Below are 25,858 nucleotides of genomic sequence, written 5' to 3' on the forward strand. Positions count from 1 at the left end.
CGACATTCTAAAAGCCAATATTTGCATAATCAACAAGCTGGTTCTGTGCTGTAAAGGCCATTTAGAGCTTAGCAGCATCTCATATTACTCCCAACAATAACATCATCATGACCGATGCATGAAGCTCATATTTGTTCTCATGAGCAGAGTTGACATAGTAAGTAAACGAGGAGGACACACAAAGGTTAAAATTGTTATTTTGAAATAAAGTCAACAATTCTCCTCTGTTCCTAATTATTTGCCAATATTTCCAGTAACAGATTTCTAAATGCAAATTCCTGGAAATAAGCTCACTTATTTTGTTTCATTAGGCCTGATTTAATAAAGCTCTTCAAGGCTGGAGAGGATACACGTTCATCAGTGAAGCTGGGTGGTCCAGTCAACCTGGAATGGTTTTCTTAAAAGTCACTTGCTTTTTGCTAGAAAATGTTTTGAATCCTGGACCAGATCCATTCCAGGTTTGCTGGATCACCCACCTTCACTGGTTTTACCTTTTTGTTATGCCAGACAATACTTTTAATTCTTTCACATGTGTACAATTTTCAAGAAGACCCTAAAAAATTCAGGGACCTAGTTGCAAATCAGAATAGCTGCTTTTTTTACTTTGAAATACTTCAAGGTCAAAGCAATCTGGAAGGAAGACCTTATTCATTGTAAATAGTGGATTACACTACTGGGGTAATATAAAGTAGAAAAGTTTTTACAAATGTGTATGAAGTTGCCTGGAGTCTAGCCATGAACAAGCCTGCATGGTTTTAAAGGGGAACTAAAAGTAAAATATAAAACTTGTGACCAGACAGGTTCTTTATTGCAGAAGGGACATGAGATGTCCTTTAGACACCTGCCTGCATTTGATCAAATAAACTTGGCTGTCCTCATTCTAACATGGACACTGACATCATCACCCAGTCCACTTCCAGATTTGAGATCTTCAGCCATCTTAATTGGCCAGGAAGGAATGGAGCATGTATGCAAGAGTTAATGAATTCTCAATAGCTGGGGGTATGCCTGAATACTCGTCATCATTGTACCATTTTAGAAAAAATTGAGCACAGACAAGTAAGTATGTTTTTTTTCAGAAAGGTCATAACGTGTCTCCTCCACAATAAACAACAGACCTGCTTGCAATATCCATGGGTTATTTTCATTTCAATTGTATTGATTAGGCAAATACTGTATAAATTCAAACTTATTATCTGACACACATACATGATACCCATAATAAGTATCTTTCCCCTAAAGAAAGAATAGTTTTTCCTGTATAATATATATATATATATATATATATATATATGGTTTCTCTTTGAGACCTATAAATATATTGATAGATCCAAATGATGACTAGATGTTTTCTAGTAAAATCACTTCCGATTGAATCAATTCAGGATTATCGTTAAAACAGCAATTTTTTTACATTTCCGCATTGTGCTTATTGACGCTTATTTGTCGCTACTCGTGCTACAAAGCCAGTGTATTGTGCTTTGGTTTGTTTCATTAGTTTATATTGTTTTACAAGGATTTTTTAATTTCTACTTATTTTGAAGTGAATGTGTGTAAAGACTATGTACACTACAGTATTAACAAAGTGGAAAAACAATTTAAAACAACATTAACCTCTGTAGCTAAAGCCGTCATGGAGAACTTCATCTTCAAAGTTCACAACAGAGGCACAGAAATCTTGTTTTTTATCTATAAAAATACTATATATAATTATGTATTATTTCAGAGCTTCATTAATTTGTGACTAATATATCTGCCTAGTTCATCATTAAATACAGGATAATAAAATATATGAAAGCTTTTTTTCATGATACAGGATCCCGCAGCTTCTGTTATTATGACATTGGTGTATTCTATGATCTATAATAACAGTGTCTGCAGAAATGCAGCTTTGTAAGTGCTCATTTACACTCTAATGCAAATACAGCATACGTAACTGGTTTTGAAGCATCCCATTTAAATGGCCTGAATGGGATCATGAATGGCAATGCACATGTGAATGAGCACTACTGTAAAGAAAGCTATTAAAGAAGGGCAGCATTCAAGTTGTGAACTAGTTCTAATAGTTTGCAATCACATGAAACGAGCATTAGCTGTCTGTTACAGTGATCCGTCAAGCAGGAGCTTTCACGATTGGTTCCTGTCTGTTAGTCTGGGGCTTTAGCTGTTTGGCATATTGGTATTTTTTCCTGGGTTGTGCATGGGACTATACACAGCAGTGGTGCAGGAAAGGACCCATTTTTTAAATAGGGGCCTCAAAAACCCAAAATATCTAATACAAGGTCATCAAGTGGTATTGGATCAGTACTTGGTTATTTCTTCTGGATAATACTAAATTTAAGTTGTGATGCATGTTGGCTCAGAGGTAGCACTCTGGCCTTTGCAGCACTGGGTCTCAGGTTCGATTCTTGACCAGGACACTATCTGCGTGGAGTTTACAGGTTCTCCTTATGTCTGTGTGGGTTTCCTCCCACAATCCAAAAACATGCAGACAGGTGAATTGGCTTCCCCCAAAAATTGACCTTAGACCGTATTAAGGACATATGACTGAGGTAGGGATATTAGATTGTGATCCCTCCATTGAGGGATAGCTAATGACATGACTGTGCTTCATAAATACTGTTTAATAATAGGACCAAGGCCTTGGTGAAAGCAGATAATCATTCCTAAATACCAGGCAGCTTCTATGACTTTAATTTAGCTACCCATCAAATCTTAACATCAATGATGACTACACCACTAGTCCATGGCATACCCTAGTAGAAGGTGACTTTGTATGAAAAAAATTACACAATTAGTTTACACAATTTGTTGTTACTTTTTTTATAGTACGGGGCACCGTTGCTATAAGTGACTTCACGTGTCTTCTGCACTTTGGTCAGAGTGATGAGCACTAACTTCTTCTGTCTGTTCAGCACATTTGTCTTTTTCTCTGGAGAACATCTAACATTGTAAAGGTGAAGGATTCTGAGCTCACCATAAAATTCCCTGGGTCTGCAATATTTTTGCATTAACTCAAGACAGTTTGAACAAAAAACAGCCAGTAACACAAGTAAGGAAAACGACTGCGAGCCTGTGTAATGATTTTCACTCACTCGCAGTAATCCTTAAACTTTCAGCTGCCGAGCAGATTGAAGCCTCAGTAATTACAATGCGGTACCTGTTCTGCTGTGATGGGGAGGGGGGCGCATCTCCTGAGTAACACGTTAATCCACTCTCTGCCTGAGGTCTCTCCCCCTGTGTTTATCCCATTATGCAGAGGAGCGTGGGCCTGTGAGATAAAGCTGGCAAATGCTGCAACACATTGAGGGGAGAGGGAGCGAGGTGGAGGCGAGAGGAGGAAGCAGGTAAACTATGGAGGGGGTTTGATATTTCACTCTTCTGTCCTGTTAACACCCAACTAGTTTCTGCACTTGTCTTTATTTACCGGATTGTACTTCTGATGGCTCTGGAAAATATCAGGCTTCAGCTGCATGGTGTGTAGTATATAAACATAATCGTGCAGTAATATTGTGTATTTATACAATATACACAAGTGAATATCAGATACATTCACATATGTTTCCTCGAATCTCCTCTGTTATCTGTTGTGTAGAGTGCACTTTCATTCATACTTATGAGACAAGCGTCATAAAGGCATATTGGGTCTGATTTATTAAAGCTCTCCAAGACTTGAAAATATAGACTATCATGGGAGAATCCAGCAAACCCAGAATGGATTTCCTAAAAATCTTTTGTGATCAGGTGGCAAATGTTTTTAGTCCTGGACCAGATCCATTTCAAGTTTGCTGGAGAATCCATGATAGTCCATCTTCTCTTGGAAAGCTTTAATAAATCATGTCCATTGCCTCTTGGCCATGCAGGAGAAAGCAAAAGTGTCTCTGCAAAGGACATTGGTTGATCCCTCCATGTATCCAGCCTATGAGTGGTCATTCACAATTTCTTGTTGATCTGCAGCTGGTGCTAAAACCAGCTTTGGCCAAGTCCTGGCAGAGTGGAGCGCCACTCCATTGGTCATACAACTGTGGTCAGGCCTAGTAATTTCATCATGGAAGATGGTCAAATTCCCCACCATACCCATAGTGCAGCTGTGGGGGAATCAAGAACTGCAAAGAAGCAGAGGGAAGGGTAGTACTAGTGGTTTGGGGAAAACCCAGTGACATTATCCCTTTTGCCCAGCACAGGCAAGGTACAGGTTTTGGTCATGTCATGTTTACCCATCTGTAGTCAGGATGGGCACCGGCTGTGTGGTCCTCCCACACAGTCCAGTGTATGCATTGCACACAGAACAAGTGGATTCACTCCATTTTAGGGCACTGCCTGATGACCGGTACTGCAGAATGAGTCCAGTTGTGAAAATCAATGGTTCTGGTAACTTTGTTTTTGGCAGAATGTAAGGCCACAGGGTATCAAACTACAATTTATTATCTGTCCTCATATTTAAGCTATTTATACAGGCATATTATTTAAATGTAACCATTTCCTACGACTATCTATCCAAAACCAAGTTTTAACTGGGGGGACCCAAAACATATCTTATAAGAGGAGTACAGCTTTCGATGTTCTGGGACATCATAAAATTAGAGGTCAGCTTATAAAATCCTTATATGCATTTTTTTTCACATAAAATTTATGAATGAACGGTTTCATGCCTTCCTTTGGATCGTATGCAGGTTTGGAGTACTGAGGATGCAGGTTTTTCATTTATGTAATTTTGTCTTTTGGTTGGATTTGATATACACAAGTCTTTTCATTCTGAATATTGGACCTCAGGGTAGAGGTTTCGTTGGCTATAAGAAAATCAAGTCATCTCCGCCGTCCTTGAAGGATATCTATTGGTAAATGAACAGTCAGCTTGTAGTTCTGTATGTAAAGCAGACAGCAAGCATACTTTAAGGATTTTGTAAACTACTAAAATTAATTATTGGATGAGAAAAAGGGTTGGATCCGTAGAGGAACATATCATTATTTATGTGAGCCCAGAGCAGCATGGGCAGTAAATACAGCCCTCGGTAAATCCTTTACAACCTTACATCATCATGATATTTGCTGCAAATACTTTGAATGTAGCCCTGTTTCTTTCTTGCAATAATGTAGGTAATTCTATCATTTTTCCCATGATTAAGTATAATGGTGCCCTTGGGTGAATCATTCCTCAGTTGTTTGTCCCTGTTTATTCCAGTACAGGTTTTACAATAAAATGACATTCTTCTGGTCCTGTCATTTACTTATACTGTATTTGACCTTTATCTCCCAGGCAATTTGGCAGCTGCCATGCATAACAAGTAATGTAAATATTCCTTTCAGAATAATATTTTTCTGTTCCGGAATATTTCCTGAATGATTATATAAAAATGACATACATCAGTAAAGAGAATACTTGCCCATATTAAAATGTAAATCTTGTAGTATGGGAAATACAGTCATTTCACAGAAGTTGCTGCCATCTGAACCAATACAGCTTAAGAAGATTATCAACATATTGTATCTGCTGTGTCATGATGCTCTGCTTTTTGTTACAGGTATTCATTGTGATAATGTATGTGCCCAAGGACGCTGGGGGCCCAACTGCTCAATGTCTTGTCACTGTGAGAATGGGGGGTCATGCTCACCTGAGGATGGAAGCTGTGAGTGTGCGCCAGGATATCGGGGGACCCTGTGCCAGAGAAGTAAGGAGAAATTCCACTAAAAAAAAACATATTTAGTCTTCATGGTTACTCACAATGTAAAGTTTCTTCTCACTTCCACTTTGTTTTTAATAATTATATACTTATCTGATGCCACCTTATTTTTCTATGAATAAAAATATTAAGTAGGGTATGTCAGTGGTCGCCAACCTTTCGGACCTCATGGACCACTGAATTTATCATTTTAAATCCCGAGTACCATTAATATGAATTTTTTTAAAAAGGTAAATACATTTGTAAAATAATGATCTTCCTAATGGTGCCTGATGAGGACTGTGGAGTGTCTGATTCATTGATCAGCTCACGGTTAAGTGAAGTATTACTATTGTTACTATTATCATTAGTTATCATTATCTTTGGTATTACTAAAGAAATGCAAAATATTAGTTTGCTTTTTCTCACTCATTATGAGTTTATTTCATTCCAATCTAAGACCAAACAAGAAATGATGGTTATCAAAGTCAAACTATTGATGACATTAAATATAACGGTTAAATAAAATACACAGTTAAGGTCATACTTACCTAAAAGATCATCTAAGAAATAAACAAATAAAATAAAACAATGGGATGAGAATTTTCCCTCTCTAGTACAGTTCGTGAATTTAGTGCAATAAAAAAGGTGAAAATTGTCATTCAGAATATAAGAATTTATTAGAATACTATTTTTGTTTTATTACTAACAAAACATAAAAATTGCAAAAAATGTCCAAAATTTTCTTGCGGACCACCAGTGGTGACCACTGCCCTATAGATTCGTACTAAACGCCTATTCCAAAAAAAAATTAGAATACAAAAATACCATTCAGGAAAATATAATACATGTTCCCAGAAGTTATTGTACTATAACAGTGGCGGGGTACTGCATTGGAAACAAATTGACCCTAATATTACTGTTCATTTACATTAATATATATACTCAAATATTAACAGGTCCAAATGTAAACTTAGGTACCTACAGTGCCACAAATCGCAAACCTTGCTGCTAACATTTAAAACAGTAATCAAGTGAAACACCAATATAATTATTGTGAATAAATACATCGATTATGTATTATTTTTAGAGCAAAGGAAAGAATTAAAATCACATGGGCTCAGCCTGTATATTATTTGTTCCTCTTTTTTACAGGTTAAAAATATTTTGCATTTTTGAGTTGGTTATGATGGAGCATGTGCTCCTTAATAATATTTTGTGTGTTTTTTGTTGACCAATAGTAGTTGATGCTGCTTTCTATATATAACAAACTTTAATAAACCATCTAGCAACGGCTTGTTATACTTTTTACACAAGGACACATCTCCATCTAGTGTAAACAGTTTTTTTTTCTAATAGTATTTTTAGAATAAGTCTTGGTTTATACTTGAGCATGTATGGTATCAACCATATTAATAACAACATTTGTTGTTCTTTCATTTTGAATTTTTTTCAAAATAACGCAAACTCTCCTCTAAAATTCAGTCGACAGTCTTTGCCAGTCCTAAACTTACATGTTTCATAACAATATTTATACTTTTCATATACAATAATGTACAAATATCTTATTAAGAATTGAATGTACAATTTTTTGGTTATGCTGATAAATATGTGGTACAGAATCGCCCTACTGAGGAGGGATAAACAATAGTGTGATAATAACAATTATAAATGAGAGAAGTTCAGTAACTCAGCCAGTGCATGACTTTCTCAGACAGTGGCTGCCTCATACCTCCCCAGTTTACTGCATGGGAGTCAAACTTTATCCCCAACCCAGAAATTCAGCTTAGCCCCAGCAGCACAGTGAGCAATGCTTCTATTGCATGCTGGAGATGGGAATGAAGTGGCCTAGGAGTAAACCCAGGTAACGGATAGCAGGCCATAGTGAGTGGTCCATCAGGTGACTTCTATTCTGCAGACCAAAGGTGAAAAATTATTACCTCCACAAATGTAATATGAAACTAGTGTTTATGCACCCAACAACATCAAATATTTTAACAAATAGCTTTTTCCAACCAATAAACCTTTCCAGTACTGGAAAGTCAGTGTCATCGATGTGTTCAGTCTGATTTTCTATTTTTTCTCCTCTACAAACTTAGTACTGTTCTCTTCTGTTAATAACAAGCAGACAATTAGCAGAACAAATGACATTTTTGAAATAGAAATACTTGTATATAACATTTTATGATTTATCAATACATATTTTTTACAACACTCTCTAATGCTGTGCTCAGTTGTGTCTAATGTTTTGTAACAGCAAGTAGCTGCTCATTTAGTCATAGAAAGCCAGATCCATCTTCCCTGGCAAGTTGTTTCCCATTAGTTACATTTCTAAAAAATGAGTCTCCTACCACTGTAAATAAAAACCTCTTAGGGGCCATGTCTGTTTGCTGTCCACTTTAAGCCACTAATAAATTGAGATTCATTTATATAATTGGCCACCATGTTTGGTGAGTAATTTTTCATTTATTCATTCATAGTATGTCACTGCATGAATTTTTTATCTTTTTGATATCACAGTGCCAACTAAACCAATATAACAGCTACTGTCCAACTCTTTCACTTTCTTTGATACATTTAAATGGTTAATAATTGGTTATTAGTTTTTCCTTAGGTATGTCCCTTAGCTTAGTGAATGTAGTGAAAATTCACTTTCAATAGAATGTCTAACCATGTGCAAGAAAATCCAAAAAACATTATGTTTGTTTGCATGGGAATAGAAACTGGAGTTACCTTGTTTGCAAAGGAAAAATTCACTTTGCTAAGTAAGCAGCCTATATTTCTTTAGTAATTCAGCCCCAGTGGTTCCTCATTTACAATATTTACAATGGGATTTCATGTCCTGTGATTAGAATAGGAGCACATGTTTGTTGCTCACAATGGGTGACTCTTTAGGTCCCAAATTAAATATTGCTTCAGCTAACATCATATCATAAAGATACAATACACAGTAATACAGACTTTATACAATACATTTAAAAATATTAGTAAAATTACCATGAATGTTCAACATTTGTCAAGTCTTCACCTGGTTCAGATATGAACTCCTTGCTGTTTCTATACATACTGTCTTCCACTTGCCTCTTCCCAGCCTGCCAAAAATACAGCATCCATGCTGGTGCCAATATATATTTTGGAGTTTTTTATTCATTCACATATTTAAAACACTTGAGGTTTGGCACCAGGAGACAGGACACATTTTGGGACTGAGCACCAAGATGTCACTTTACATTTCCTGTGCTATTTATCAAACTGTTTGGTGTGCAAAACCCATTGTTTTAATAATTTTCAGTTGATTGCAGTGCAACCTCATGCTCAGCGATCACATGAGTTAATTAACTGTCTACCTCAGCTAAACATTAACAACTGTCAATTATTTGGGAATGGGTAATTTGTTTCTGTTTTATTTCTCTGCAGTTTGCTCTCCTGGCTTCTTTGGACATCGCTGTAGCCAGAATTGCCCTCAGTGTGTCCACTCTAATGGACCATGCCACCACATCACCGGACACTGTGACTGCTTGCCAGGATTTTTCGGCCCGCTCTGTAACCAAGGTACGTAATAAATCATTTTTTATTGAAAGTTAATAGGCAGGAGGCTATGGGAATGTGTACAAATCTGTGCCCCTTTACTGTATTTTCTCTGTCTGTATTACTATAAAACAGTAATTAAACAGAACTTAATGGCCGTGAATGGCTAAAATCCATGGCTGGTCTCTAGTTCTGAACTTTGTTCATACTTTTCATGGTAGGGCCAAAACTCCAAACTTAGCCTTGTCTGCGTAATGGACAATGCCTTACTGGATTGTACAGGCTACAAAATACAAACAGTCTTATCCTCACTACATACATGCTTTGATAGGGGCCATTGTGTGACCATTTTTTTATGGGCACAACACAATGGATAACTCCAGGGAACTTTCCTTACATATTATCTAAAGCTGAGTACACAATTATTGTCCTTGGAAAGGATCTTTCGCAATCCTTTCGAAAGACTAAGGACTGCACGATGCATGAACAAGTGCTGTACATACAGCACCGTTCTGCTCTATGGAGAGAGGAGGGGGAGAACAACGGAGCTGCACCCCACTGCGCGGTTTCCCCCCTTTACTTCCATTACAATCGTTCGTCATCCGTGGATCCACCAGGACGGTCGCTCGGACGACGGACGCTGTACACACGCCAGAATCTTGTCCGATATCAGCCATAAGCCGATTATCGGTCCAAATGCATTGAATGTGTATACGTAGTTTAGAACTAGCTGTCTAATTTGCCTATATTCTGAAGATAAAGGTCTTTATAGCATACACTTTCAAATATTTGTGGATGCTGCAAAGCCATGCAGGTTCCTCTGTATCTTGTAGTCCTATATAGGATATAGCAAGTCTTCCAGCTATTTAGTCTTTAGTACATAAAGTGCTACATCCCTACATACAAATATTAAAAAAAGCAACAAGAATAATTGGGACTATATATGTATTAGGAGGCACATGCTCTGGATAAATGTACCATTTAGTTTACAAAAAGCAGAAAAAATATATACTTTATTACATGACCAACAATGTATACATAATAAAAGCCATACGTATATTTGATTAATTAAATCCGAATTGCTTATAGCAAAAAGCAGTCACATACAGAGCTCATACTTCGTTTCAATGAACATCGACTTGTTTTGCGGAAGCTATGTTTTTGCTTCCTCAGGATATATATGAGACCTATTTTATTATACATAATTCTTAATAACACTTCCAAAAAAAAAATAAATTAGGAGTAATTATCAAAATTGTTTCATCAAAAATAAAGCTTACTTTAGCCTGGATAATCCTCAAAGTGTATAGAGCTTCCCCACATCTGAAATTGGCGTCAAACAGCAACGGAGGACATAGGAAACAACATCCAAGCAGCAAACAAGTTGCTATTCCATATGTTTGTAGGTAGCCTCCAAATTAGACAACCAAATGCCTAAAACATTAATGAATGAATAACAGCTTAAGGCACTTTCTTTCAGAAATATTTCTTTCAGAAATATTTTATGTTTGTATATTTATCAACAATTATGTTAGCCTTAGGTAGCAAGGTAATCATGGTGGTATCCTTTCTATTCTAAGCAACTTGAAATCATTATCCTACAGATTGTAGCATTATTTTACACTAGAAAGAGGGGGGTGGCTACAATATGATAGCTAAATCCACTCCAAAAGTTATCATGTAACCTGACACAACTTAAGTGGACCACCAGTGCTTCAATAAACATGTACAGCTAATCCCAGAGTTAAGGACATCCAACATATGGACTCTTCCTAGATACGAATGGGGCTTCCCTGCTCGCTTGTGTGCAGGACGGAGGTGCAACATCTTGTAGCTAATGACCAAGACAAACTCTGCAGTTCTTTTTGCATATCAAAGCACAGCTTGCTCCAGAAAAAAATGAATGTCTAGGCTCCATACATTTTTTTTTCCTTTCTCTGTTATTAACTTACAGTAAGTATTTTTTACAGTAACTGACTACACGCTGCCTAATAATATGTTGGGACAAACATCTGTCCTAATTGCTTACATACAACAACTTAAGAACAAACCTACAGTCCCTATCTCGTATTTAACCCGAGGACTACCTGTACTGTAAACTGTCCAGGGGTGCCCAAAACATTGATCACGATCTACTGGCCTATCGCAAAGGCATCGCGAGTCTATCGTGGAGCCCTGCCTTACCCCTCCCTGCTGTTTACCAGCAGCCCTGCTGTACGTCTATAGGGATGCTGGAGATGTGTTTCAGTGCGTGCGTGAGAAAGCTCGTGTAACAGTGGGGAGGGAGGCAGAGAGGGCAGGAGGGGAGTCTGAGGTAAGCAGTGCTGGGCGGCCAAGTAAGTTCAGGCTCGGGGTCAGGGTCCAATTACTGAGATACCTTTGTACAGATTAGCAGTCATTCTCCTAAGACAGGTGAACTGTAGCTTTCCTGTCACTATAGTCTTGTAGTGCAATGTCTGTGCAATGTTCTGCCATTCAATGTCTCATTAGCTTCAGTCATTTTTTTGGCATACTCGGTATAAATATAAATAAATATATGTTTAGCATTTTTATTGTTGGTAGATCATTTTGAATTAGTCATTTTAAAAGTAGCTCGCAAACCAAAAAAGTGTGGGCACCCTTGCTGTAATATTATTGTAAATTAACAAGAGCATCAACATCAGGACACAGTAAAGCAATTGAATATATGGGATTTTTCCTTTTCTTTTTATGATATATGAACATACAAACTTTGGGTTTATTAACATCCAACTGAAGACTTTTCATATGTATATACACCAACACAACATACAGACAGAAGGCAGGTAAGCACAATGAAATTTTCATATATTGGTCAACATGGCAAAAAATGTCCTTTCTCTTGCCCCAGTAGGGGATTTTTCACACCAACTTTATACTACCAACATGAACTGTTATGGTCATGCTCTAGAATGTTTTGCATGCTAGTTGTTAAATGATAGAAATCGTTTTACTCTGAAGGAATTTCTCACACATATTGATCACCCTCGGCAATGTCTGCTCCATTGGTTGTTGGAAACAGTTTGCACTGTAAGATTTGGAGACGGAGCCCCTTTATTTTCCAATATTGTCCCAATAACTTTTGACAGGGATAGAAACTAGCTAATGTACAATTTATTCCTCCTGATTGGCAGTTTGTCCTGTGTGATTTTGTGTGTTCCAGTCCATATCGAAATGCAGATAGGACATAACGATGAAGATATAGAAATCAAGCTTTATCACTTCTACCAGGTGCTGTCTCATTACCAAGATCTTTCCCTTTGGAAGACAAAATGAATCTGTAAAAATAGCCTTCATGGGGTGGAAGGGGTTTTATCAGATTGTTCAGACAGGAGGGATAAGGGTGCAGGTGACTGGGATTCAGAAGGCTGCACAGAAGGAGGGGTAAGTTGCTAATGTCCCTGTCACACGGCTTGCGGATTACGCCGTCTGTGTGATTGGACGCTCTGCACAAAGATAAGGTTTTATCACAATGGCATTTTTCTGATGTTTTCTAGCGGGATTCAGTTTTCTGATAATAAACCCCTGTCAGCCCCCCTCACTGTGTGAAATAATGCTAAAAACATCATCTGACAGTGTATCAGGACACCCCCAACCCAAAACATTAACAAGCTGTATGTGCTGTCTCCGAAAAGCTGCATGGTGGCTGATAATCAGAAGGTATATTAACCCCCTTGTGACAAATGAGAGTTTAATATTGCTTTTTCTGTTTACCATGTCATTGCATAAAAATAACTCATTATTCAAATAGCAAAGTATCTCATTGTGCTTTTCTGTTTTTCTTATATACTGTATGCCATCTCCTCCCTTGAGATTCCAGACGTTTATTTTCTGGGAGAACGTTGAGGAGCTTGTCTTATATTTGTACATATTCATTCCGCTACCAAGAGACAAATTGTTACATGCAAAAACCAGGATGGACAAGGCTCTTCCGAGTCCTTGAGAAGGCAATCTAATTTGGTAGCTGGAATAATATCTGAATGGTTAAATAGAAAATTACTTATCGTGATAGTAATATGCTTTTGTTAATTTTTGGATGCTGCATAGATGAAGACTTCCACGTGTCGGGCTATAGTTGCCATAATTAAGGTTATTAGAGGGACCTCCACTATGGCCCAGACCTAATTTAGCTGTGGTTTAATGCAAAGGAATGAATAAATGTAACCATGCATAAGAGCATGTGATTGTGCTTGTAGAAGCAGTCCCCTCTCTAAAATAATTCTGTATCAACTGACTTGTATCTCCACTTGTATATAAATCCACACAGAATTGTAATAAATTTATACAAATTGTACAACAAACTTCACCGATATTTTGGTGTTTTTGTTGGCCTGCTGTACTTGTATTCAACTATTTCATATCAGATAATCCAATATATTTTTTTGATGCATGCAATAAGGCCTCCCAATGTAAAATTTAAATGTTTGCAGCAACATTTACCAGTACTGGTATTCCCTAGGTTACATACGAGATAGGGACTGTAGGTTTGTTCTTAAGTTGAATTTGTATAAAATTCAGAACAGCTACAATATTTTAATAAATGCAATTAGGACAGATGTTTGTCTCAACATATTAGGCAGCATGGTATTAGTTACTGTATAAAATCCTTACTGTGAGTTAATTACAAACAAAGCAAAAAAATAATTTATGGAGCCTAGACATTCATTAACTTCTGGAGCAAGCTGTGCTTTGATTTGCAAAAAGAAACAACTGCAGAGTTTGTCTTGGTCATTAAAAAGTTACAAAAGGTTGCTCAGCTGTGTTTAGCAAAAGATTTCCTCTGCGAGTCATGCAAACTGCCCCCTCCCCCCTATCAAGCCTCCATCCTGCACACAAACAAGCAGGGAGGCACGTTCGTATCTAGGAGTCGTCTGTTTGTTAGATGTCCTTTACTCGACTACCTGTATATTTTTCATCTGCCCCCTGCTGACTAACAAATACTTGTTGATCCAGTCAGTAGAGACCATTTCATGTAGCATGCATAAATGAGAGATTGTTGATTTAGTAAATCACCTTAGGCAGGGCAGCATACAGAATAATACAGTTTGGAAAAATTGGTTGGACAGCAAGGTGTACAGAATTGGGCGATGGGGAAATGAAAGTGTACAACACAACTTACAAAATGAGATGGTATGAAACCTATACCTTTTCTATAGGGCAGGGGTTGTACTTTAATTTTTTTCTTAAAACCGTGGTCTAAGTCACTGTGAGGTTGGCAACTGTCAGCCCTTATGGTAATAGAGAAGCACTTTCCTGAGGGTACATGCTCAGTGAACCTCTGGCTTTAGGAGATCAAGAAAGGTTTTTTATCCTCTGTTAAATAATAATATTAAACCATACTTTATACAAGTTTTCTTTGTTTTCCCTTCCTCTGAATCAAGAGGTGGATATAGAGCTTGCTATATGCTAATTTTCAACGAATGTTTTACTATTATTTTTCTGCTTGATGAACTTTTTATTTGCTATCACTTCCCTCGGACTTCCACCTTTTGTGCAACTAGTCAGCAAAGTTACTTCCTTTTGGCTCTCCATCAATCTCAGCCACTGTGATGTCTTCATCTACAATGGAGGACTAGTCGAGAGGGCATCAAGGGCCATAACATGCGACATCAGCTGGAGGAGGGGAGTACCCCCCTACTGAGGGAGCATGGGATAATGTGCTTTTGAATTGTACCTCAGTGAAAAGCAAACGTTTAACCCTTGCAACATGGGGGGAGCACAATGTAAGGGTAGTTTTGTTAAGTTAATTTCTAAGTTTGATTTATTAGGTCAGTTATACTGGAGCATTCTTTCCAAACTCAGACCATACTTTTAGTGACTCCAATTTATTAAACCTCTGAAAAACTGGGGAAGATAGACTATCGTGGGAGAACCTGGGTCATCAAACAAACCTGGAATGGATCTGGTCCAGGACTGAAAACATATGCCATCTATTAGCAAATGATTTTTTTTATAAATAGCTTCTAGGTTTGCGGGATTACCCAGGTCCTTCCATGATAGTCTGTCTTCTCCAGTCTTGGTGAGCTTTATTAAATCAGGGCCATTGTGTGCAGATATCATAAGCTTATCACTCCATCTTGCCCATTATGTTTGCCTATACTCTATACCTTGTGTGCTGTGTCTGCATTGTTGGAGCTTCTTCTTGCAGTCACAATGAGGACATTTTCAAACCAGGTGATGTAGGTGTCCTGAGGGTGTCTCTGTTAGTATCCCTTGTGCTGTCTGAACCTGTTAAAAATGCTGGTAATAGATGATGAGTATCTCATGCCTTTGGCATTTTCATTTCTGGATTGTCTGCTTCGCTTTCACTGTTTGTGTGCATGCCAGTATAGATTGGAATGGACACAGAACGGTGGAATTTTGTTTCAGATGTCAGTTTGGCATAGTTTAGGAACAACTATGTAGTGTGAGTTCTTACCTAAACAAGAGATTTATAAGTCAGTTTAATTATCAGAAATAATCTGAATAATAATGAATAAAAATAATGTAAAATCAGTGAAAATATTTAATGCCTTCTCATTTTTTTTGCCCTTTGATCTGCATTTGCTTGACATTAAAACTGCTGCGTGAGAACAGGGAAGTCTGATCTGTCCCATGCTTAGTCAATACTGCAACTCTGCAGTCTGTAGCATGGACTGCAGAGGACTTTGCTGATTGCAGAGCAGTCATTGTAACAAGGTTGGGCAGTTGCATTTGTAATTATCCAGAGAAGAATACACTTTTTCAGGTCCATATATATATTATATATTTTTTCTTCCTTGGCATGCAGAGTTTGAGCTACCAATAAAGGTTAGGGTACATCAAGATATCAAGTAAATATTTTAAATATTTCTTTTAGGTTCCGTTTAGACTATTTTTTACATTATTTCTCATTGCATTAATTAAGATGCACTTTGTTAGGGTAAATTTTGTAAATAGGCTTTACAATACATTGCATGGTTTTTATCATACAGTACTGGCATAGATATGCATAGGCCCTGCATCATTCCACTAGCTCCTATAAATTGATTTTTGGTGTGTTCTGTATAACCAAGTATAAAAATGTTAAGTCCTTGTAATGTGTCTGTTATTAACATGCTAGATGTGTTCTGATGATCAGCTCAGTCCATTAAGCTTAGGTAATATTTATTAGCTGTTACAGTTTTTTCAGCAATGGCAGCCAAAAAAAGCATATAACACATGCATTATAATATAATGAATATTTTATCAGTAAGTACTATTTCAATATACAGAATGTTGGATGAGCATTTTAAATAGCAGAACACAATGAGAAAGAACTGTATGGTATAGTAGTGGTGTTAATAAATCAATTATTAAGGTTAATAGTCACTCTTGAAGGGTTTGTCAACCCCAGATAATTAGGTATCAAATTAAAGGCAAGCAGAGGGTTTTTTTCAGACAAACAGTGTTGTATTCTTAATATTTCTCATAACACAATACAAATCAGAGAATGTATAAATCTCACAAAATTACAGTATTAGGCAGGCTTCTGGCCATCAAACTAGACAGTTCCCAGCTAATCAGTATAAGAGATGAACAGGTAAGGTGATGACCCATAAGTCCAGTATCTGCATACTAAATGTTAGCAATTCGCATACGTGTGACAGTGTTATCTTGACGCGTTTCGCCCGATGTAGGCTTCTTCAGGGGTAATGGCACGTTAGGGGAAGAATGTTACATACTCCAAACAACGTGGACATTGAGAAAATAGTAACAGTACACAATGGTAGGTAGTTTACATATATAACAGTAAATATGGGTCATATAGTAAAAGTTGATATATCAATATGGTACAAAGCTGTTCTTATTTTCAGAAGCAGTCAATAATGTAAAATACTAAGTATACATAAATCCAATACCAAAGGAAATAAAAAAAATGGTGTTAGACTCACATAGTCCAGGATATGGTGATATATGTATGCGCTGATAAGCGCTACTAAGGGATTTAGTAAGGGGGATTTCTGGTATAGCCATGGTTTGCCTATATATATATATATATATATATATATATATATATATATATATAATAAATAGTATGGATGAAATATAATTGATTGAATATAGGCATAAAAGAAGTGTGATGATAGGAAACATGATTATGTAAACGGTACTAATGAAGGTGGAGCCATAATAATTTGCACAAGATAAATACAAATGGGAACGCTACATGCGATTACCCCTGAAGAAGCGGGCGAACATCGGGCGAAACGCGTCACGATAACCCTGTCACACGCATGCGAATTGCTGACATTTATTATGCTGATACTGGACTGATGGGGCATCACCTTGCCGATTCCTCTCATAGCTGTAAACTGTCTAGTGTCAGTTAGATGGCCAGAGGCCAGCGTACTACTGTAATTCTGTGAGATTTTTATGTTCTCTGATTTGTTTTGTGTTATGAGAAATTATTAACAATACAACACTGTTTTCCTGAAAAAAAGCCTTAGCAGAACACAATGGCTAAAGAGTTCACACTCTTACCTTTAGGTATGAGACCCATCAGTGGTACTAAGTGCATGGAGTGTATATGTGTATGGTTGTGGTGCTTGATTTTAAGGTCCTTTAAAGTAAGGAAGAAAGTGAATTGACTAATATTCTGCATTAAAATGTCATTGTTATATAAATGAGGAAATCAAATGAGAGCTTGTTCCATTGGAATGGATCAGTGTAAATAGAAAAAAATGGAAATATAAGGATATCACTTAAACCCATCATTGAATAGAATATATTTCCATTTTCTACTGTATTTAGAAGTGCTGATACATCATTACTGGCAAGCTAAATGTTCAGCAAAAGAGACAGTGATGATTCTTCAAACGGCATTATTTTAGCTTAGTTTTAGATACAGCGTAGGATGAGGGTTTGGTACCGGAAATCTAAGACAAAGTCACTGATCAAATGTGCATGGAATGTGGGAAAGGGTGTGAGTGGTGTGCATGACACACCTTTATGTAGTATGTTCTAAATTGTATTGAAATATTCACTGTATTATATAACCCTAAAGATATCCTTGGATTAGAAATAGGAAATAAGAAAATATTAGCAACACTAAAAAGAGCAAATGCTCCACAGACAACGCTGTTCCGTTCTTTGGAGATGTGAAGCAGAAGGAAAGCGGGAGGAATCCCACTGCATCCTCTAATTTGGAAACAACAACACTTGTTCTGATGGTCATCTAGTGATCCGACAAGTCAGATCACTGAACAACGTTGAAGACAGTTGTTCAAACACTAGGTTTTCATGCAAGATAATCACAAGCATTCTTCATGGGCTGCAAAAAATCTAGCATCTTTATATAGCTTAACACATACCCCCCAAATATTAGATACTGTATTCATTCTGTTAAGAATTGCATGTTTTAGACTCCGGAGCAATGTCAAGTTGCCAACTAAGGTACCATTGTAAATGAAGAAGAACCATAGTTCATAGTTAGCAAAAGTAACTTTATCTACTTCGGTGTTCTTTCTCCCCAGCCCCTTTTCACTGGGCGCACCACCCAGAACTTTTCGGGAACTACCCAGCTGGTTTAGGGTGGTTATTGAAAAGTTGGGTCACAATACAGGTGCATTGTACAATTGAGGCACAATACAAGGATGGTGAAAAAATTGGACATGTTAAGAGGGTGGGCATTAGAAAGTTGGAATATTAAGCCTGATTTATTAAAGCTCTCCAAGGCTGAAGAGGATATGTTTCATCAGTGAAGCTGGGTGATCCAGCAAACCTGGAATGGGTCTGGTCCAGTATTCAAAACATTTCCTAGCAAATAGCACATGACTTTACAGAAATTCATTCCAGGTTTGCTGGATTACCCAGCTTCACTGATGAAAGCTTATCCTCTCCAGCCTTGGAGAGCTTTATTAAATCATGCCCATTTATAAAGAGGGGGGGGAGGGTAGAAATCTGGCAATAACAAATGAGAACACTAAATTTGTCATGTTTTGCCCCATCCACTTTTTTACCACCCACTCACAGTTCTTCCCATGTAGTTTAAAATAATTTCTGGAGAGAACACTGTACTTTGAAATAAAAAACCAGCACCACTTCCCTTGGAAATGTTGTGGAATGTGGAAAACAAGGGCAACTAAATCAATAAAGGGGCACAGAGGACCTTAGCTACGAGAAATTATTTATATTACCCCTTGGTAATTAAGGGGTAATATAGTTACCTCCATATTTGTTTCATTGTTGTTCACTTTAGAGTTAATGCAAAAGACAAGGGGTAAGTTTTGCACCTGGAGAAAAAGAGAAACAAACTCTACATACAGAAAATCTTCCTTACTGCTACAGTAGCGTCTGTTAAAATGTATTAAAAGATTTACAACATGAATAGGAGAAATCATCCGAACGGGGATACAGACAACAGTTAAAACCTGAAGATGAGGTAGAGAATAAACATGACTAGGGTAGCTCGGACCTTTTTGCCAGAAACTTCCCCCCACACATAAAACCACACCCACCCCACCTGCCAGCCCCCATCCCTAAAACTTTCCCAATAACACAATGACACCTGGTGCACTTAAAATGGCTGGCAAGCAGCCATTTATTTAACAATAAATACCCAAATTACCAATTTCCATTAAATATACCTCTGTGTTTATATATATTAACTCCTTTATTAAACATAATAACAAAATCCCTAACATAGCCAACAGTTTAACCCTAACAACTAGGATGCAGGTCAGGAAGGTAAAGTACGCTTTACCATTGCATCACCAATCTTAACCAATACCATCATGCCACAATGGCCCCTAGCACCCCAGCACCGCCTCAGGGGTCTACACCGTTCACCGCCCTAAAGGGGGACCCCACCAACTTGGGTGCCCCCCTCCATAATTAAACCCAGGACTCTTACCTTCCACCAGACCTCAACCGCCTCCCCTTCATATCCCAACTCCTTTTTAACGAGGAAGGTAGGTGGGAAATTTCTTCCTGCAAAAAAATGTCCCTAACTTCCATTCCTTACTCCTTATAACTCTTCTTTAACTTTTAACTTTCTTCTTTAACTTTAAACTCTTTAATCTCCACCCACTTTAACTTCTGACCCGACCATCTCTCTACCCCCTCCTCTCTCTGTAATTCAAAACTTTATCCCTTTCCCCCCTTTCTTGGGCAGCCCGAGCACCCTGTCATGTAGCCCCTGCGATTAGTTTCCTGCTATGGGCCTCTCTCACCAGTCCAGAATAGGTTTTAACTATATAAGAAAAATTCAATGTTCTGGAAGTTGCAAAGCTCCCCCTTATACAGGAATAAATAAAACAGAAAAATTGATTTGTTAGATTTAAAGTTTTATTAGAAGCATTTAGGTACAAAAAAATATGAAATGAATACAATCAACATCAAATCCAAAAATAAACTACTCCAACAAGGTGGTGTTAACAAAATAACAATATAACAAAAAAAGGTTGAAGCCCAAAAAAGGTCTCAAGGTCTATGATGAGAGAATCAAAGCCGTTCAAACCAGGCTGAACGTTTCAGCAAAATGGATCTAATAGTTCAGCCCAGTTCAGCTCATAGTGTATAAATACATTTTATTCTGAAATTTTATAAGTGGATTAGTTTTTTTATTCCCTGTCTTGTCTTTGTATTTATTTAATAACTAAATTAAAAGAACAATAGAGCCACCTGCTAACTCCTATAATAAAAAATGATTACACAGAACAATTAGGGGTCTATTTATAAAGCAGTGAGCAATATGACATTCACTGGTAGAGGATTAATTACTGCCATTGAAACACATGGACCTGGAAGGTTCTCCAACAGGGAATGTTGCAATGAATGTTAGATTTACTACTTTATAAATAGACCCCTCAAAGTAATACAGGGATTCAAATATTTTACCATTTAATCCAAAACTTATCCAAAAGTTAGATACACTTTATGTCTGCCGAGGAGTCTTTGGACATGGAAGAATAAGTAGCCTACTAGATTGTAAGCTCTTCGGGGCAGGGTCCTCTCCTCCCGTCTTGCTGTCTGTATTCGTCTGTCATTTGCAACCCCTATTTATTGTACAGCACTGTGTAATATGTTGGCGCTATATAAATCCTGTTTAATAATAATAGTCTTAGATTTTATATTGTACCTCATTGTGACGTTTTGTTTTTTTACTGCAGTGTGTCCAAGTGGAAGGTATGGGCGCGGCTGTTCAGAATTCTGCACGTGCAGTAACAACTCCACCTGCAACCCTATTGATGGCTCATGTCAATGCTATCCCGGCTGGATTGGCAGCGACTGCTCTGATGGTAAATACACTCATAAATTGCCATACAACAAAAAGAAGGTCCCATGTTAAACGTGTAAATCATAACCTAGGTATCTAAATGAAAGTCAACAGGAGATAATGCGATCCAATCAGTGACACCATAAGAATTTTCTGGCTCCTATACTAGGTAACCTTTCTTGCCCTTGTTTAAAAGTTCCAGCATTGCAAAAGTCAAGTTTATTTGATCAGGGCCCGGAAGAGATGTACCCCTTCCCCGATGGCAGCCCTGGATCCAATCCATGTACACTGTCTCCTACATCATGTAACTACAGCTAATTATCAGTTGAGTTTTTTTTCTAAAAATATAAACAAAAAAAAATTTTTTGGTTTGTTTTGGATAGAGTAGGTTTCTTTGCAATGGGGAGTTTTCATTTTACTTCTTGCCCTGGAGATACAAAGGGGGGTAAGAGAGAATCTCTGTAAGTTGGTTGGAAATCATATGCATAGCTTGTAGTTTTTGTATGTCTGACCAAGATTACAGTACATCTAAAGCCCAAACAATTTATTTTTATTTTAGCTAGAGTAGGGGGGGGTTAAAGTGGAAATAAAGCCCCACTTTGCAAATTCATAATTCGGGCAGGAGGTTATTGCAGAAAGGGATAGGTGATGTCTCTTGTGCAAAAAATATTTTTACTGGCCTGATTGCTGCCCACCTGAATGCACAGCTCAGTGTTTGTTGCCATTATTACCTGGCAATGCCAGCTTTTCTTGCATGTGCCTGGAATAAATACACTCCTGTACACCTACTAATCAAGAAGGCTGAAGATCAGCATATGGAAGGAAAGAAGGGAGAAGATGGAAATGCTTTTTTTTTTTTTTTTTTTTTAGAGATTTCCCTACACTTCTTGTCCTATAGACTCAATAAAGATTGGGAGAATTTCTTTTTAATATGGGGAATGCTTTTTAGACAATTGTCGCAGTGTCTCAATTGGAGGTTTTCTTCCTCTATTATTATATTTTTTATTTTTATTGGTTTTATTCTTTATTAACTATTCTGAAATGTCTTTAATACGCCCAGCTCCTGACAGCCCATACGGCACTTTGGTTTTACTGCATATTTTGCAAACTTACCAACAACAATTTCTGGGGGAGCCATTTACCCCAACTGCATGTTATTGGGATGTGAGGGGAAACCAGAGTTCCCAAAGTAAACCCACAAGAACACAGGGAGAACATACAAACTCCTTGCATATAGTATTCTGGCTGGGATTTGAACCTTTCCCTCCATTCATGTTCTATTGGAGACAATTCAAATTTTATCGATTTACCTTCCATTTCATTCCCAGTGACAATGGTGACTTGGAAAATTAGAAAGAGTGAATCTCCCTAATGGACATACCAATGGCAATAAAACCTTCTCTGTTTTCTACTTGTATCTGTCAATACCTGAAGCAAAATGTAACCAGCTGGTTAGTATTTCCAGAAGGTCAGCAATGGCCACCCATATAAATCTGTCAGGATAGGTGCACTTTAAGAAAAGAGCTTATCAATGGGCTAACATTTCTGTTTTTTTTTTCTTCTCAGAATGCCCTCCCGGTCTTTGGGGTCCAGATTGCATCCATACTTGTAACTGTCACAATGATGCCGAGTGCAGTGCATATGACGGGGAATGTAAATGTACACCTGGATGGACGGGGCTGTACTGTACGCAGAGTAAGAACCATGATATGTATTGATGATGTCCTTTGCTTTCTGCTGCTTCTGAATAAATCACCCAAATTTAGTACTGTGATCAGATTCAGAACTGATACCGTCAGCTGTGTCATGTATGGGGGTACTTGTTGTTCACAGTATCTGGATAACCACTTGTCTACATCTTTCCTTACATTATTCATCATTCAGCCCCATACTAAGGGGCAACAAAGCTGAACTCTAGCCATATATATAAAAATCTTTTATTATTTATGTATGCAATGCATTTTTTAAATGCAAGCTATGTAAATACCTGACCTGGGTTCACCCCATTATAGTCCCTGTACAGCAAGACTTGAGTGTGAAAGGGAGAAGAAGTACAAACAGCCAATTAGTTATTGTGCTGGCACAAAGCATTCTGATAGAGATAGCAGAGTGACATAGATGACCTTTCCACTGTGCTGCTTTTCCTGTGACTGTACAGTCACAGGGGCAAGTCCAGGATGAGCTGAGCTCTTGATGTCCTGGCTATTAGAAGGAGGACATCAAGAGGCAGAAAAAAGTACTGCAGGGCAATATTTGAATTAAAGCTGGTTTGGTTATATAACGCCATTCATTTGAGCTAGAGTTCTGCTTTTACAAAATAACAGTACAGAAAATACACAAGTAACCAGAATGTTGAGCAGATGTAGATGTTGACCTTCTACTTCCTTTACCATTCAGTTAACCTTTTAGGTCCTCCTGTTCCACTGCATGTTCCATTTCATGTATGCTCTCAGCTTTGGCAGCTTTGTAGAGGACAGACCCAACAGAGACTGATGGCAGCTGCACAACGCACACAATTATAGAGTATCCAGCCTGTCCTGCAGATGGCTAACAGGCACAATACAAGTCCCCTTTCTCAGTATCCTGGCATCTTCTGCACAGCTAAAGTGGCACAATGGGCATTAGATGCAGGGATTCACTTATTAGTGCCAATTTGAAATGTCTTAGGGTCAGTTGACTTTTATGCAACATAGTGCAAAATGCAAGCGCTTTCGTGTGATGCTATTTTTTTTAGTACAACACCTCAAATGTACTTTCACCAAGACACTCTACTGGGTTGCATTGCAATGCATTACCAACATTGTGCAGGTGTTATATTTGGACTGATGTTTTACAGTAGTCAAGTGAATTGGCTGCAATAACTTGGTACTGCACGGCCCCAGTGCATGGGACGCAGGTGTATCTATAGGCTTATATAATTCTTGGCAAGCTTATTCATGGTTTAAGGTTTAAGAGAAGGGGCATAAACCCCACAATTAACTGAGTAAGAGATCAGCTTATAGGTGCAGCAGCATTCCCACATCACATAGAAATCAATGGGCTCCTAAAAATTAATGGCAAGCTTATTCATGATACGTTTATAGAACTAAACCCTTTTTTCAAAAAATTGTGACCGGGCTGCTCCTTCATTGTAGGAGGGACAGGAGATGTCTCTGCTGCAAAAAAAAAATATTATCTGCATGATCACAATTTTTTAAATACACTCACCTGTCCCTCTTCCATCTCGGGTGCTGCCATCTTCTTTCTTCTTCTTTTCTTTCTTTTGCTCTTTGGCCCATCTTAGCCAGGCGGAAATGACGAGTTCATTCAGTCCTGGCAGCTGCAGGGGAAGCTGGATTGCGTTGGGTATCCCTCCATCCTATGCTGAGCTGTGCATGTGCAGCTACGCAGCTCAGTGATTTTTAACGTAAAGAAGCAGCGATTAGGCAGTTTATTTTGCAGAAGAGACATGATCAGATAAACCCTGCCTGATTGTGAATTTTCATAGCAGAATTTTAATATAACTTTAAGGGAAAGATGGCTAAGAGTAAAGAATCAGCTTATAGGCACAGGTGTATCCCTGCATCTCCTAGACATCAATAGGCCCTTACTCTTATTTGTGATATTTTTACTTTAAGGCAAAAGAGCAAAGGTGGCAAATTCCTCCGCATAATAGTTCCGCTAATATCCTTATTAGTATTCCCCTTCGGTTAATAAAAAGACAAATGTGTTATATTCGGAGATCTACTCTGAAGTAGAAGCTAAAAAAGTTTCATATTCCACAAGACTTCTTCTCTACTAATCTCCATAGTTGATCTGTGCATATAGACATGAAATATTGTGGAAATCTGGATCTGTCTGTAGCAGGCTTGTTGTGCACAAATCGGGTCCTTACTAACTTTATTGTCAGCACAAGAGTAGATCTCTTTGGTTTTATTGTCGTGTTGTGTCTTCTAATGCAGTAACACTGAAAACCCCTTGACCCGGCCTCAGACTTTGATGGTGAATTTGACAAGCAAGCTATGTATTATTCCAACTTGGATTTACTTTGGAAGTCAGCCATCAGAGTAGAGATCCCTGTGACCCTTCAAATAAGGTTATTGGGAAGGGGATGACAACACACAAGGGGCAGGTATGCAGATGATGGCCATCCTATGTTTGTACTTCTGCTTGGGATGCCTAGAGCTTGGTATTGGTCAACATTGAGCTGAAACAAATGTTTTTTTAGGAGAAACCAAAAAATTTAATGTGCTGAACCTACAATAAAAACATAAGATCAGCACTCCGAGCTTCAAAAAAAGTAACTTAACCTAAAATATGTAAAATCAGAATATTGGTTGAAAAATCGAGCAATGTCAGGACAATCTTTGATAAATACACTACAATGTAATAATAGTATTGTCCTAAAATAGCAAATGAGATTTTTGCAGACATAAAAATAAGAGCAATGTCAGGA

The 25,858-nt window shown here is 37.8% G+C and overlaps 1 protein-coding gene across 1 annotated transcript in view; it reads left to right on the forward strand.

The window, feature by feature from the left end:
- Positions 1–25,858, forward strand: part of MEGF11 (multiple EGF like domains 11) — a gene marked incomplete in the record, with an annotated part of 327,149 nt that overhangs the window by 257,397 nt on the left and 43,894 nt on the right. Inside the window, 4 exon segments of the mRNA XM_072402612.1 lie at positions 5,523–5,669; positions 9,078–9,212; positions 21,317–21,445; positions 22,990–23,118. Coding sequence (XP_072258713.1) covers positions 5,523–5,669; positions 9,078–9,212; positions 21,317–21,445; positions 22,990–23,118 — 540 coding nt within the window.

This window comes from Pyxicephalus adspersus, chromosome 2 (genome assembly GCF_032062135.1).
Source record: "Pyxicephalus adspersus chromosome 2, UCB_Pads_2.0, whole genome shotgun sequence".
Lineage (NCBI taxonomy): Eukaryota > Metazoa > Chordata > Amphibia > Anura > Pyxicephalidae > Pyxicephalus > Pyxicephalus adspersus.